The sequence below is a fragment of the Triticum urartu genome, chromosome 5A, assembly GCF_056163025.1.
Source record: "Triticum urartu cultivar PI428250 chromosome 5A, HENAU_Tu73, whole genome shotgun sequence".
Taxonomy (NCBI): domain Eukaryota; kingdom Viridiplantae; phylum Streptophyta; class Magnoliopsida; order Poales; family Poaceae; genus Triticum; species Triticum urartu.
Genome location: NC_141877.1, coordinates 676,681,186 through 676,697,571, shown reverse-complemented (window position 1 = coordinate 676,697,571; position 16,386 = coordinate 676,681,186). Strand labels below are relative to the sequence as shown.

General features: G+C 47.2%; 1 protein-coding gene and 1 non-coding gene across 3 annotated transcripts; both read left to right on the top strand.

The window, feature by feature from the left end:
• The first annotated feature begins 2,983 nt into the window (after window positions 1-2,983).
• Window positions 2,984-12,731, top strand: LOC125507639 (protein RICE FLOWERING LOCUS T 1-like). Of its 2 annotated transcripts, XM_087525155.1 has the most exons (5): window positions 2,984-2,996; window positions 11,285-11,469; window positions 11,674-11,735; window positions 11,870-11,910; window positions 12,418-12,731. In XM_087525155.1, exons 1-5 carry the CDS (start codon window positions 2,984-2,986, stop codon window positions 12,660-12,662), a joined length of 546 nt encoding a protein of 181 aa, XP_087381281.1. In that variant the 3' UTR covers window positions 12,663-12,731. The 2 variants fall into 2 exon arrangements, with proteins under 2 accessions (XP_087381281.1, XP_048528116.1); XM_048672159.2 differs by lacking the exon at window positions 2,984-2,996 and having other exon boundaries at window positions 11,269-11,469.
• Window positions 12,732-15,928: 3,197 nt separating this feature from the next.
• On the top strand, window positions 15,929-16,010 carry TRNAS-GCU (transfer RNA serine (anticodon GCU)). The gene has a single exon. It is a non-coding gene; the product is annotated as a tRNA-Ser (tRNA).
• The last annotated feature ends 376 nt before the right edge of the window (window positions 16,011-16,386 follow it).

Here is a 16,386-nt window from a genome sequence, read left to right as displayed (position 1 = left end):
TAGGACGAGGGCCGACGGGGGCGGATACCAAAACCATCGCACTATATAATAACAAGCAATAATAAAAGTTAGAAAATTAGACAAGTATTTATCTAAAGTAAGAATTATTTTCTTTCAGAAAGAAGATAAGAACAAGAGGCTCACCACGGTGGTGCCGGCGACGAGATCGGCGCGGGCGATCGACGGCGGTGAAGACAGGGACGGGACGTGACGGACCGCTAAACCTATGCAAATCTCGGGGGGAATGGAGCTTGGAGGTCGAGCTTCGAGAGGAGAAAGCTTAACTAGCGTGGCTCGGGCATTTCATCGAACACCTCATGTGCATAGGAGGTGAGCTAGAGCACCCAAATGCCCTCTCCTCGCCAGCCAGAAAAAATAGAGCACTATGGAATGCTCTGCTGCGGCGACGGGGTATATATAGGCAACTCATTTGTCCCGGATCATGGCTGGAACCGGGACTAAAGCCCAGCCTTCTGTCCCGGTTCGAGCCAAGAATCGGGACCAATGTTTGTGGGCCAGGAGAGAGGCCCATTGGTCCCGGTTCGTGCCTAGAACCGGGACAAATGGGTCCATACGAACCGGGACCAATGCCCACGAGGCCCCGGCCGGCCCCCTGGGCTAAAGAACCGGGATGAATGCCCCCATGGGTCCCGGTTTGTGACTGAACCGAGACTAATGGGCTTGCCCTGCCTGAACCAAATCCCTGTTTTCTACTAGTGAAAGTTAGGCCCAGAAGCCTACTTTAGAGAGGAGCTCGAAGAAGCAGCCGCGGCTGGGTTTATAAACCAGTGCGGCTGCCCTTCTCTCGGTGAGATGGGACTAAACTTTGTGCACCGTAGTGCGCCCCTTTAGTACCGGTTTGTGGCTCCAACCGGTACTAAAGGCCACCCTTTAGTACTGGTTGGAGCCACGAACCGGTACTAAAGGGGGCCGCTTCCCGCCGCTTGGCCTGGCCAAAATTGGCCTTTAGTACCGGTTGGTGGCTCCAACCGGTACTAGAGGCCCCTCCTATATATATAGCACTTGCAAAAAATTCAGTTTCATCTCCCCATCTCCAACCTCTTCGCGACATTGCCGCCGCTCCCGTCCCGCGTCATCGCCCATCGCTGTCTCGCCCTCGCCGCCCCCGCCGCCCGTCGTCGTCATCCCCATCGTCCCCGTCTCGCGCCGCCGCCCGTCATCGCCGTCTCGTAACGCCGCCCCGTACGCCGCCGCCCGGTACATCGTCGTCTCGCCCCCGCCGCCCGTACGTCGCCGCCCCCGCTCGTACACACACACAAAAAAAAACACGTGCACACGCGCGCACACACACACACACACATTTTTTTACTTATTTTCTATTTTTTAGATTAATGCAAGTCAAATTGTTAATTAGGTGATCGAATTAGATGAATTACCTAGATAAGAATGTTAGATGAATTAGATAGAAAAGTTAAATATTAATGTCAATATTCTTAGATCAATTAGCTAGATATTAATGTCAATTGAATTAATAGAACTACTTTATTTTTAGTAAATGCTTAGTTGAACTAGTTGAATTAATAGAACTAGTTTATTTTTAGTTAGAAAATTTACGTATATGAGATTTGATGATCTAATTAAAATATTACTATATAGAACTAGCTACTTTATATATTTTAGTAAGAAAATTAATACAACTAGTTTATTTTTAGTAAATTCTTAGTTAAATTAGTTGAATTAATAGAACTAGTTTATTTAGTTTAATTAATAGAACTAGTAAGTGTTTAATGTTTCACCTATATGAACATAGGAAATGTCGTCTGACGACGAAAAAGATTTCATTATGTGCGAATAATGTGAAGACCGGTGCGGCCTGTGCGACAGAAATTTTCTTGTTGATGATAGGTGCTTCAGCATCAAGCTGGATGAGACCTTCGAAGTGGATACAGTAAGTCACAACGACAAGTCTTTTTCGTAATTAAGCATGACTTATGTGGATAAGATAGGTTTTAAATTTTAAATTTGCTTGAACCTATACATGTCATTTGCTTGAACTTATAATTTTAAATTTTCACTATTCCACTAGCACATCCCCTGCCATGCAAAAAAATTTGTCTTGGATAAGATAGGTTTTGGTGATATGGAAACTATGGAGGTAAAGAGAGTTTACTTGAAGATCGAGCATGGTTATACTTTCAACGTCAAATTATACAATACAGACACATACACCTATTTTGAATGCAAAACGTGGCAAGCACTATGCAAGGCTTATGCATTTGAGCCTGATATGGTTATCACCTTTGATATTCGCCTGGAAGATGATATTGAAGGTAATAGAGACATCTGGGTCGATATGCAGATGCCTCCAGTTCTACCATTATGTGAGTTTCTCAACCATATTTATGTCTTCGATATTGTTTATTCAAAAATAGTTGACAACTAATTTCTATTGACAGCTTATTTCCATTCAAGCAAACATGTCCGGCGCTTGGTAGACAGGACCGTCCACTGTCCCGGGGCTAAACTAAACTGCGAGGAGACAAGTCATTATGTTTCATGACTTGAGGATCTTGATGCTGTCAAGAGAAATTATTTTCCTGAATTTGAAAATCTTAGTACTCAAAATGTGCGACCAATAGTGATCGTATTGAACTACGGTCACATCTATTTAGGAAAGATGGTATGATTTTTACTATTTGTCCTCAGTGCATCTTTTGCATACATTATTTTTCAAGCTAAACTTTCATTGCTAAGTATATTACTATACAATGTTCTTCACTAGGGACTCCCGATGACAGTTGTGCCTTAGTGGATCGAGACTAAAGATCGCATGTCAATGGTTAGCTTACGGCCAAGACATCCTACATTGCACATGAGTGCATTCAGGATTTCTAAAAACGAGGAATGCTTAATGGTGAAAGATTGGAGCAAAATTGTTAACGATCGCAGAGAAGTACTAGGGGCAGCAATCAGAAGCGCAGCCCACGATTAGGAGACAGGTTCATCTGCATGCTCCAATATGATGAATCAGGAGAGCTATACATGTTCTATACTATTTTACCTGAGAGAGATCAGCAGGAGTGATTAGCTAGTTCATGCTCTTAGTAGTTGTCCTCTTATATTCGTGTTTTTCGTCCTGAACTTAATCTCAAAGAGTGATTTGCTTTGTGGTGTTATGAATGCTTATAATATCATGACCATGTTGAAATCAATGATATCTTTGCTTCTGGTACAAGTGAATGTTTTTTCTTTAAGCTAGTATTGGTGGTGATTAGATAGTTGTAATGACTATGATGATTAAATAGTGGTAATGACGACTATGATGATTTTTAGCTAGCTAGTATATACTGTTGTTGGTGATGATATGATGCAAGAGTTTTTATATTAATATAATGATGATGACGACGATGATGATGATGATGATGTTGATGAGTTATTATATCATTTATGAAAGAAACCACGGATTAGTTTCAACTGGATGGATCCTAGCTAACTGATCAAGTATATGCCATATCCATATTACCTTGATCACCTAAGTGATCGATATGGCATATACTTGATCACTTAGCTGCCAGGATCCACATGCATCCAGTCGAAACTAATCTGTGGTACTTTTACCTAATGATTTAACAACTCATTATAATGTAAAAATTCACTAAATTAAATTGAAAACACAAAATTAAAGGAAAATAAAAAATAAAACCAAAACCCCCCAAACATTTAGTACCAGTTACTAATGATCTACCCGCACCCTGGCCTGGCTCGTGCCACGTGGTGGCACTTTAGTGTCAGTTCGTGCCGAACCGGTACTAAAGGGGGGGGGGGTTTAGTCCCCACCCTTTAGTGCCGGTTATAGAACCGGCACTAAAGGCCCTTATGAACCAGCGCTAAAGCCTAATTCTGCACTAGTGTAGGGTAGACGTCTGCCTGACTATATAGTGCGGGCCGGGTAGGTCGTGGGAATAAACCCCACGCCCGAGTCGCGATCCAAAAGAATCGGAAATGGTTCAGTAATTTACGCGTCCGTTAATTATTAATTAATGACTAATTAATTTTCCCCGAGCAGCAAAAATATAGACAATGTGCATAGCTCTGTCCTCGACTCAGCTCAACCCCGCAACTTATCGTGTCGAGGCGTGGCGTGGCGTGGCGTGGCGTGGCGAGCGAGGAGAAGGAGCACGCGTGTAGGTCTCCTCTTCTCATGCTCATACAAGTGATAGAAGAGCTCATCTTATAAAGAGGTGCAACTCTCACTCAACTTACGTGGTGGGACTAAACTTTAGTCTCACTCACTCCACTCACATATGTGCATGAATGAGGCAAGAGAATTTCAAAATTTTAGTTGGGCTTTGGGCCAAAGGCCTACTAGCAAAATTCCAACAGATGGTCCAGGACTCCAACGCAACCAATTGCGCATCATATGTGCCGCCGTCCAACTTTTGGGGCGCGCGTGGCAGGTGGACAGTGATGGACCGTCCACGTCCATCATCGGTCTCACATCCACCGGCACTGGCGACGGACAGGTCGCATACTCCTCCGTGGCTAAGTAGGGCATGGGATGCGGCAGGGCATTGTGTCCCAAGTGGGTCGGTCTGTCTCCCATGTCCTACTCTTCCTCGCCGGAGATCGCACCTCCACTTCACGGGCCTTAACCCCGCTGCCGTACATGAAGACGACAGATGAAGGATGTGGTCGCCTATGCGAAATACAAAGTAAGTGAACGACGGGGCGCCGTCGGAGGATAGGTTAGGGTTGGATTTATTTTTTTGTCCTAAATGTTGGAAATGTATTGAAAATCTGCCTGTTTCCATGAATCATGTCCGATAGTCAAGTACACCGCCAAGCCGCCACAAAACCGTGTCCAAGAATTTGCATAAGTTCTCTACCATTTCATCACTGGTACCAATCCAGACCGTACAAGCATGATGTTAGAACCAGGATATTGGGGCAACTGCTCGACACCCTTGAGGGGTGCGGCTATCTCATTATATATAAGTACCAAAGGGTACAAGTACAAGTACAACACGTATACACAAGTCTACGTATACATATACAGTCTAACATCCTCCCTCAATCTTAACTGTGGCCTGAAGTACAAACTACGTTAAGATTGCGCCTGCAGCCTACAAACTGTGGTTGTGGAAGAGGCTTCATGAAGATGTCAGCAAGTTGATCCTTTGATGATATGAACTTGATGCTAAGTAGCTTCTGTGCAACACGCTCTCGAACAAAGTGATAGTCAACCTCAATATGTTTTGTCTGAGCATGAAACACTGGGTTAGATGACAAGTATGTAGCACCAATATTATCACACCAAAGCACTGGAGAATGAACCGAAGGAACTCGCAACTCCCTCAGCAAGGACTGAACCAAAATGATCTCAGCTGTCGCATCAGCAACTGCTTTGTACTCGGCTTCTGTGCTGCTGCGAGACACCGTAGCCTGCTTGCGAGCATTCCAGGCAATCAAGTTGGGGCCAAGAAACACTGCATACCCCCCCCCCCCCCCCCCGTGGATCGCCGGTCATCAGGACTACCAGCCCAGTCTGCATCGAAGAAGGCTGAGATCTCATAAGACGGTGCACGCTGGAGGAGCAAACCATGAGATGCAGTGAGACATATATAACGCAGAATGCGCTTCACAGCTGACCAATGGGATGTTGTGGGCGCATGAAGAAACTGACAGACACGGTTGACTGCATAAGAGACGTCTGGTCTGGTGATAGTAAGATATTGCAGGCCTCCAACAAGACTGCAGTACTCAGTGGCATCATCAGAGGAGAGAGGGTCTCCATCAAAAGCAGACAACCGATCAGTGGCAGACATAGGAGTAGTGACAGGTTTACACTGCAGCATACCAGCACGACGCAACAAATCCAGAGCGTACTTCTTCTGAGTAAGAGTGACTCCAGCAGAAGACCGTGAAACCTCCAGACCAAGAAAGAAGTGCAGAGCACCGAGATCCTTGACAGCAAAATCACCACTCAATGCAGCCACAAGACGGTCTGCCGCGGCATCTGAGGAACTGATGAGAATAATATCATCAACATAGACCAGTAAATACATCGTAACCTCAGGGCGTTGAAGAAGAAACAGTGATGTGTCAGCAGTAGAAGGAATGAACCCAAGTGCTCGCAAAACCGAACCAAGACGTGCATGCCAGGCACGGGGAGCCTGCTTAAGACCATAGAGCGCCTTAAAAAGACGACAGAGATGATTAGGACGTGCAGGATCCACAAACCCTGGTGGCTGACGCGTATAAACCTCCTCCTCCAAAACTCCATGCAAAAAAGCGTTCTGCACATCAAGCTGACGAAGAAACCATCCTCGAGTAACAGCAAGGGATAGTAGTAGACGAATGGTAGTGGGCTTGATAACTGGACTGAACGTGTCTTCATAGTCAAGACCATACCTCTGTTTGAAGCCCTTAGCCACTAGCCTTGCCTTGTAACGCTCGATGGAGCCATCAGCATGCCGTTTAACTTTAAACACCCACTTAGAGTCAATGATATTGACTCCAGACACTGGAGGAACAAGCTGCCAGGTGTCATTCTTGAGCAATGCTTGAAACTCCTGTTCCATCACGGCACGCTAGTGGGGAATGCCTAGTGCAGCCTGAAAGTGGCAAGGCTCAGCAGTGGGATCCGCAGCAGCATGAGCCATGCCCGCGGCGAGCCACGCAACAGTCCCATCGGTCCGAATCTTAGGCTGAAAAACACCGGTCTGACTGCGCGTGCGATGTCGAGGAGCAGCAGGTTGTGGTGGCGACGCAGGGCATGATGCAGGCGACGAAAGAGGCGACCCCGAGTCGCCAGGGCTCACGCCAGAGCCACCGGGCGTCAGAGAGGCGGGCGGTGTGGCGCCCGACACGGCCACGTCGCCCAGGTCCACGCCGGAGCCGCTGGGCGCGGAAGGAGCAGGCGATCCTGGGGTGGCCGGCCCATCGGGAGCCGAAGCCGGCCCATGCGAGCATGGCGTGGCTGGCCCAGGAGCGACCTCCTGCGAGGCCGGCTCGGGCGACTCCCACGAGGCGGGCGAGGGCGACGCTCGTGGAGCAGCGTCGGGCGAGGCCCGCGAGGCAACCGCGGGCGCAGCTCTCGCGGGTTGCGGAGTACCGCCCGGTATGCATGCCCCATGCACGCGATCGTCCTCCGGACGCGCCGGTGCTTGTTCCTCAAGGAGCTCGAGACGAGCGCCACGGCCAACACCTGCAGCATGGTTAGGGAGCAACACAGGAGCATATGCAACATCCACAAATTGATCAGGCACAGGTGTGGTAGAAGAAGCGTCTGGCATAAGAGTGATAGAGGTATTCGGAAGTGCACGAAAGGGAAACACATTCTCATCAAAAACAACGTCACGAGAAATGTAAACGCGATTGGTGGGAACATGTAGGCATTTGTACCCTTTGTGAAGGGAACTATACCCAAGAAAAACACACTTTTTCGACCGAAACTCTAGCTTATGTTTATTATATGGACGCAAATGAGGCCAACAGGCACACCCGAAGACTTTGAGAAAGGTGTAGTCTGGGATTTCATTGAGCAAGAGTTCAAGTGGGGTTTTCATATTCAGTAGTTGTGAAGGCAGCCTATTGATCAAAAAACAGGCAGTGGAGAAAGCATCACTCCAGAACCTAAAAGGTACGGAGGCATGAGCTAATAAGGTGATGCCAGTTTCTACAAGGTGACGATGCTTACGTTCGGCAGTCCCATTCTGCTGATGCGTATGGGGGCAAGACACACGGTGTGTAATCCCAAGCTTGTTAAAGAACGAGTTGAGGTTGTGATATTCACCCCCCCCCCCTAGTCGCTTTGGACATGAATAATTTTCTGGCGAAGGAGACGCTCAACGTGTGCTTGAAACTGGAGAAACACATCAGATTTTTTTCTTAATAAGATAGAGCCAGGTAAACCGACTGTAAGCATCAATGAAACTGACATAATAATTATGGCCGCTAACAGACGTTTGGGCATGACCCCATACATCGGAAAAAATAAGCTCAAGAGGATGTTTCACAACACGACTAGACTCTGAAAACGGGAGTTGGTGACTCTTGCCCTGCTGACAGGCATCACAAATAGTTTCAGCAGTTTTATTTGACACAACTGGTAGCTCATGACGATGTAACACATGACGGACTATGGGAGCGGCAGGATGACCAAGTCGCGCGTGCCAATGTGTAGGTGAGACACGAACACCACTGAACGCCTGAGGAGAAAACTGCATGGGAGGTGCGGTTGGCGCGTCAAGTGCATACAAGCCACGGCGAAGACGACCGCTAAGCAGAACGGCCCTCGTGTCCCGATCCTTGATAAAGAAACGAAAAGGGTGAAATTCAGTAAGGACATTATTGTCACGAGTAAGTTGTGGAACAGACAACAAACTACGCGAAGCAGTGGGAATACGAAGGATGTTAGACAAATGCAGTTTTCGTGAATTGTGTGCAAGAAGGGATGCCTGACCAACATGGGAGATGCGCATACCTGCTCCGTTGGCGGTGTGCACCTGATCATGACCGCGATATGGCTCCTGGACCGAGAGCTTGCTCATGTCGTTGGTGAGGTGGTTGGTAGCTCCCGTGTCCATGTACCACGAGGGATCAATCGAGTAGGATGGAGTACGCCCGTGCTCATGACCCACCACCGCAGCGGCCGCCTGTTTTTCATTCCCCTTGCCATTGTTGCCAAGGCCAAGGAAATCTTGCTTGTAGCGGCGATGACAGCGAGAAGCTATGTGGCGCTCAATCCCACACAGCTGGCACGCCTGCTGAGCACCACAACTGGGGCAGCAAGCCACCGGCCGTGATCCTCCTGTAATGGATGGCGCGGCGCCCCGTGAGGGCTGAGATGCGCCCGCCGGCTTGGCAAGGAGCGACGGCTTCTGCGATTTGCCACGGGTTGCGGCGTTAGCAGAGGCAAAACTCGGAGTAGATCGACGCACTTTGATGCGCTGTTCGCGACCAAGGAGCCGCGCATACAGTTCTCGCGGCGGGAGAGGCGCCTCGCGCCCATGGACGTTCTCAATGAGATTGTCATAGTCATCATCGAGGCCATTGAGCACATGAGTGGTGAAGTCCTCATCTCCAAGGGGCTGGCCAATGGAGGCCAGCGTGTCTGCAAGACCTGACATCTTGTTGAAGTACTCCGTGATGGTGAGGCCTCCAAGCTTGGTCTCCCCCAACTCAGTGCGGATAGAGTGAGCACGCGCCTGAGACTGAGAGGCAAAACTGCTGTGAAGTGCAGACCAAGCCTCCCGGGATGTCGCGGCGAAGATGACAAGCGACGACACGCTCGGAGTTAGCGAGGACTGGATGGCTGAAAGTATCGCCTGGTCTTGAGCCACCCACACATGATGAGCCGGGTGATACGGCGGCGGGCACGGGATAGAGCCATCAACATAGCCCTCCAAGTAGCGACTCCGTAGGAGAGGTAGCACCTGCGCCCGCCAGGACAGGTAGTTGTCCGGTGTAAGCTTCACCGGAAGTAGATGCGAGAAGTAGAACGGCGATGGCGCTGGAGCATAACCCGCATGGGGACCCATGTTCTGCACATCATGGGGAGCGAGGGCCAAGGACGCCTCGTAGCCAGGACCAGAAGGGGCATCGACCGGACCAGGCGGGGCCACCGAAGACACGGCGGGTGCGGCGCCGTAGGCCGCGCCATAGGGCGACAACGCCGTCTGTGATGACGGAGGCGTCGGCCAGGTGGAAGGCATCGGTGGCGCGGCGCCGTAGGTTGGTGCAGGGGCGCCGTACCACGGAGCGTAGGTCGGGGTCGCGCCATAGTAGGGCGGAGGGGCTCCGTAGGGTTGGGGAGCCGCCCCGTAGGCGGACGGCGCGGCGCCGCGAAGAGGTGGCGGCGCGAAGGCGAAGGTCGAGGGCGAGGCGCCGCCAGTAGCGATCGGCGGCTGGGGAAGGCCCGGCCCGCCCTGCTCCTGCCCGCCCTGCCCGCCCTGCAGATGGCCTTCGGCGGGCAGCGACGGCTGCCACCAAGCCGTGGCGAGCGGGGGGGGCGCGAGGAAGGGCGACGAGGGGGCGACCGGCGCGCCAGCAGGGGAGGAAGCCGAGGCAGCGGCGGAGTGTGCGGAGGCCATCGGGCGAGGCGGCGGCAACGATCGGCGGCGGCGCAGCAGCGATCGGCGGCGGCGCAAGGGTTGCAGCGGAAGACGGGAAACCCTAGTCTGATACCATGTTAGAACCAGGATATTGGGGCAACTGCTCGACACCCTTGAGGGATGCGACTATCTCATTATATATAAGTACCAAAGGGTATAAGTACAAGTACAACACGTATACACAAGTCTACGTATACCTATACAGTCTAACACATGATACTATGACGATTTACCGCAGCGACAGCATTGCTTAACAGCTAAGGCTTCCCTTCATATATATTTTTTTGAAGCCCTGATCGCAGAACAATTGTTCTACGATGGTTTTCATTAATAAAACAAAGTTGTGTACAAAGCTAAACATTTCTTTTTCTTTTTCTTTTTGAAGCCCTAACCGTAGAACAATTGGAAAACAAAGTTATGTACAAAGCTAAGCCTTTCCTCGCTAGTAAATTTGAGTTTGGCTCCCTTCTGCCTTGCTAGCTAAGGTTATGCATACATCCTCGATATTTTCCGACAAACTATCAGCTACTACAGCACTTTCTTGTGCTGCCGACAAGCATGCAGCATCCAGCTACCTAGCCTCTCTTCAAACTCAACTTGAACTTCTTCTCTCGTTCCTTGGCTCTTACTAGTAGTACTTCATTTCATTAACGAGTAATACCAGCCTAGCCAGAGGTTTCATGCATGCAGCGTGTAGCTCTTGTACAGCCAGCCAGAATGCATGCATGCATGCATTAGTCAAAACCAATTCAATTTGACTTGTTCTCTCTTGCATGCATCTCTCAATTGCATGTGTTTAACCATAATGACAAGATTAATTCTAACATGTTCTAGTCTTCCAGTGCACCCCCATAAAGCTCAGGATCTAATTAATCGGCGAATATCAAGGCCGTCCGTCATGTGTACAAGTACAAAGGTACTACTAATATCAAGGACGCCCCAGTCGCTTTCTTCCTGGAGATATTCTTTCTCATCACTTGGGATGGGTCATGACTTGAATGACTTGATAGTTCCAATGAGAACCCAAACATGTTACCTACACTACGTCCACATATGAAATATCAAGAGCCTGAGAGCCTCATCGCGAGCCATACAAGTAGTCGATGCATAGAAACAACAATTCTTCAGCCGGTCCGTGGAGAGCTAGGTCAACAGAATAGCGGAGAAAAAGAGGCGGTTGCCCTCGTCCAGCATGCATACGTCCGCAGTGGATCCCTTGGTTGTGGCTCAGGTTATACATGATGTGTTGGATCCGTTTACATCAACTGTCCCACTCAGCATAGACTACAACAACAGGCTACTTCTGCGAGGTGCTGACCTGAGACCATCCGCAGTCGTAAGCAAGCCGCGAGTTGATGTTGGTGGCAATGACATGAGACTTCTCTACACCCTGGTAAACTTCTATCTGGACTACAGTGGGCAGTACACGCGACTTCTTCAGTTATCTAACCCTCCCACATCGTTTAGTAGTAGTATTGTTGTGAAGAATTTCTTAGAAACAAAAGGTATCGCAGGTGATTAATTTACTCTTAGCATACTCAAACATAATTACTACAGTATATGTTAACTTGTTTTAGTTTCTCTTTGACTCGAAAAGATGCTGGTCGATCCAGATGCCCCAAGCCCAAGCCACCCAACACTAAGGGAGTATTTGCACTGGTAAATTAATTAAATGCAACATGTTTATATTCTCGTCAATATGACTCCCTACCCATTTGTTTTCTGCCCCACATTTTTCATATGTGTTCCTATATAATTTTATCTCATTATGATATATCTCCACTCCTATGTAGGATGGTGTCAGACATCCCTGGAACAACTGGTGTCAGCTTTGGTATGATGTTCTGCATAACAATTTGTGCCATTTGATTTTGCAGGTTTAGCTGAATTTGTGGAGGTGGAAAGTATCACTTGTTAAGTTCTTTGCCTCACATTCCCAAAAAAAAAAAATTGCCTCAAACTTGTTGCCTACCATAGAACTAACAGATAGGTCTATCACTTAAATCAGGTAAAAGTTATTTCAAAGTTGGGTCATCATTAACAATTGGAATCTTAATACTAGAAAAATAATAACTATCAATGCGTAAAACGACATGCATATTTCCAAAAGAAATCTTTAAGACAAGTCCATTGTACAGCCTACAACACAGGGATCTTATAACCGTGGTATACTTCAGAAACGCCTTTTCCTATCTTTCATTTATACTTGATTTATTTTTTTCACATGCACAAAACCGAACTTGTGCACTGAGTTATCATAATTCAACAATATAGATACGTGGAATTACTCTTTAAATTCTTGAGTGATTAATGACTAACTAATGCCATGGTTCTCTTGCAGGCCAAGAGCTTGTGGTTTATGAAAGACCGGAGCCAAGATCTGGCATCCACCGGATGGTATTTGTGCTGTTCCAGCAACTAGGTAGGGGGACAGTTTTTGCGCCGGACATGCGGCACAACTTCAGCTGCAGGAGCCTCGCACGCCAGTACCACCTCAACATTGTGGCCGCTACATATTTCAACTGTCAAATGGAGGGTGGATGGGGCGGAAGAAGGTTTAGGCCAGAAAGTTCTCAAGGGGAGTAGATGCTACATAATACAAGAGTATAGGCCATTGTATGCCTGAACTGTAGTGTTGCATCACAATATGGGATGCTCTGTATCACCCAAAATTATATGCAGGGTATGTATCTTGAGTACATTATCTACAAAAAAACTATGTATCTTCAGCTACGAAGAGCTTGATGAATATACGTCGGTTATTATTTAATCATGCATAGTATTAGCAATGTTTGTTAATCTCAATTCACTGCTGATTCTAAGCACCTGCTCTGCATTTCAACAGGTTGTACTGAATAAAATCAACATGGTCTAAATCATCAAAAATATTTTTCGACAGCGACCCCAAGATTTGTTTAGATGAAAGGAAGGCCTTATCGACAGATCGACCAACTTTGCATTGTAAGTCCCAGAAGTGGCAAGGTAATTAAACCCAAGGCAGGTCGAATATTTACATTATGCCTAGCTTATTCAAAGCAAAAAAGGGCTACTGGAGGAGCATACCAAAAAAACTTGCAGTATATTACAGAACAGCAATAGCAGTCACATCTCACAAACTTACAGCTGAAGAATCATCCGGAGGAAACTGATCACTGCTTCACAACGAACTCCCAGGATTCTAAGCTTTTGTGTCCGTTATATAAAATGCAAGTTGAGGAATCTCAAACACTCACTGGCCTCCATTCCTAGGTCTGGGGGCTCTTGTTTCCGGCACAGATGATGTGCCATGAGTTGTTGGGTGTGGTTTTTGCCGGTTTCCCATATTAACCGCGTGTTGTATGGTTTTCGGGTCTGGTTTCCCTATTAACTGGACCACTTTCCCTCTTCTATAATGCAAAGGCAGAGCACCTGCCGTTCACGCTCAAAAAAAAAAAACACTCACTGGTTGGTTGATCTCTGATACCCAGAGTGAGCACACAAGTGACCGATTGCCTGCAAAATTCAGATAACTTGGAATAACCAGAGCAAATAACTGGGGAATAACTGAAGAAACTCTCTGGCAATCATAAATTTTCTCCGGGGGTGCCAATCACAAATGCAACTCCTGATCGAACACACCTCAGTACCCACCGGCCACTCGTCGTCTCGCACTTAACAAAGTAGGAAATCGCGAGGAGGAGCAGAGGGGGTGGGCTCGATGAGGAGGTTGACGCGCTCGGGCGGTGTACGAGGCAGCGCCGGCAGTCGCCGCGGCACGGCGTAGGCTGACGGCTCCGACGATTACCCTTTCTAGCGAGTAATAAAGATCGGCCAAGGGCCCTTCGCTGACGGCTCCGACGACGGTAGGGTGCGGATCAAAGGCCGCACGGCTGTGTGCGGAGCGGCGCGGGGGCCGGCCGTGAGGACGCTGAGGCGGGCGCGGATGGGCTCTGGCGGGAGCACACCTCCTCCGGCAACCGGTCCGCCGGGTATCAACGGACCTCATCTGAATTCTGAAGCCATCAAGCCAAAAGGACTGACGAAGCAAACATTCCCTTCAGTTATCCAACGGCGGCCCGACGCTTCGCATCAACGGCCTGGATTCACACTGAATGCGAGCTTTCTCTCTCTCTCTCTCTCTCTCTCTCCCCTTCCAGAAAAAAACCCAAACTGAAAGAAGGAAAAGACAGCAAAGGACATCTTCGAATATGATAATTATTGTAGAAAAAAAATACTCCCTCCCGTCTCAAATAAAGTGCTTTTTATTTAGTAGAGGTTGCATTAGATCCCTCCTAAAAAAAAAGGTTGTATTAAAACAAAGACACTTATTCGAGATGAAGCAAATCGTAATTAGTAGTATTACAATGAGATACAAAACAACTATATTGTAAAAGAAAAGATACTCCCTGCGTAGCTGACGAATTTTAAATGTTGATGTATCATTTACCTAGGGTGACTACGCAGGCTCATGTGGAGCTGTGATCCGTGATCATCGGGGAAGTTTTATAGCGACATGTACGGCAAGAGTGGAACATGTAGCTGACGTGTTCACAGCAGAAGCAGCTGCCTTGCTTGAGGAGCGGAAGCTAGCAAGAAATACGGGATGCTCTAATCTGATGATGAGATCGGATAACAGCACGGTGGTGGATGCTATAAACTGCAACAAATGGTATTCTATGGTGGCAGCGCCGGTTCTTGATGATTGTCATAGTATTTTACTAGATTTCGGAAGGGTTAATATTGAGCAGTGTAGTAGAGAGACAAATTTTGTAGCTCACTAGTGGTTGGGGCGCCACCCGGTGACACCGCTTGAGAGAATGTTATGTGCATCTTTTCATTTAAAAAAATACATGTCGTCCTCACCTACATTTAGAAAAATATTTTTTAAAAATCCATCTCCATCTCAAAAAAGAAGTAAAAAATCACCAACGCAGCCTACCAGCGAGCGCCACTTCGCTTAGCCCTTCATTTTTAAAATTTTATGGGGTCATCACCTCCATCTAAAAAGGAAACAAAATATCTTAAAACATTACTCACCTTCAGCTAAAAATAATATCACAAAAGCTTTTTCATTGACGTCAACCAGTTTGCGTCACGTGGCATAGCTAGCTGGCCGCCTTCACGCGTAGCTTAATGGGTTTAATGAGTTGGCTAGATGGGGACTTGCAAATAACCCTTCTCTTTGGGTTGATGCCCCGCTTGAGTTCATCATAAAACTGTTAGCGGACGATGTAACTATTATTTAATTAATAAAGTGAGCCTTCTGTCAAAAAAAACTCCCTGCGTAACTTTTTTTTTGCAGATTCCTACGTAACTAATTTAACATAACATGTTTTCTGAAACCTCTTATATTAACTTCTGGAGTTTACTCAGCATATAAGATATGTTTGTAGTCAAACTTTGTAAAGTTTGATCAACTTTATAAAAAAAATCAACAATCACAATACGAAATCAATACAAGTAAATCTGCTATAAAAAAAACAATCCAAAGGCTCTATTCATCTTTCCCCTCTAGACAATTCACTTCTCCAAAGTATTCCTTGAAACTTGAACCAGCCGACGTTCTTTCTCCCTTCACTTCCTTCCCGAAACTACTATGTAGACGATGAATGTGTGCACGACACTGAGACGATTAGCTGTTCAGCCGCTGATATGCGCTGGATAATATGTATGGACGGCTCAATATGTGCTATCGTGCATAAGTCCGTCCGCACGGCGTCGTGTGTATAGCATCGCTGCTTCCTTCCGTACAGCCAGTTGCGTCGTCCCCGTCTCTCCCGAGCCCTCGTCAGTGCTACGGTGGCATTTCCATCTCGATCATAGGCGGCTTTAACCGGTAAGTACACTCCAGAGATTTCCTATAGTCATTAGGGGACACTTTGGCCGAGTGGTTAAGGCGTGTGCCTGCTAAGTACATGGGCTCTGCCCGCGAGAGTTCGAATCTCTCAGGTGTCGATTTCTTTTTCCCTTTTTCACTTCCTTTCCCATTTATTTTTCTGGTAGATATAGATAGATGGGCCACACCGACAACGACGAGTGGCCTTGGTGCTACATACACGTGCCAGGTGCTAAAACATAATTTCATTTTTTTTAATGCACATCGACATATTTAAATTTTCCGCAAGAAAAAAATCACTGTTCTGTTTTTGAATTTTAAAATATTTTTATTATTTTCCCAGTGAACACCGACAAATGTTTTAAATTTTCAGCAAGAAAAACATCGCTATTCTTTTTTGAATTTTATACTTTGTGCAGCCACATTTGTGCTCGGGATTGGAGCAACACTTTCAGTCCTATTCAAAAAAAAACCACGTGGCACATGTGGTAAGCA

Bases quoted from the DNA above. Each gene is read 5' to 3' on its own strand.
- LOC125507639 (XM_048672159.2), top strand. From the start codon at position 11,269: ATGCATACGTCCGCAGTGGATCCCTTGGTTGTGGCTCAGGTTATACAT. The intron at 11,470-11,673 runs GTAAACTTCTAT...TGACTCGAAAAG, and splicing joins TGAGACTTCTCTACACCCTG to ATGCTGGTCGATCCAGATGC. The intron at 11,911-12,417 runs GTATGATGTTCT...GTTCTCTTGCAG, and splicing joins AACAACTGGTGTCAGCTTTG to GCCAAGAGCTTGTGGTTTAT.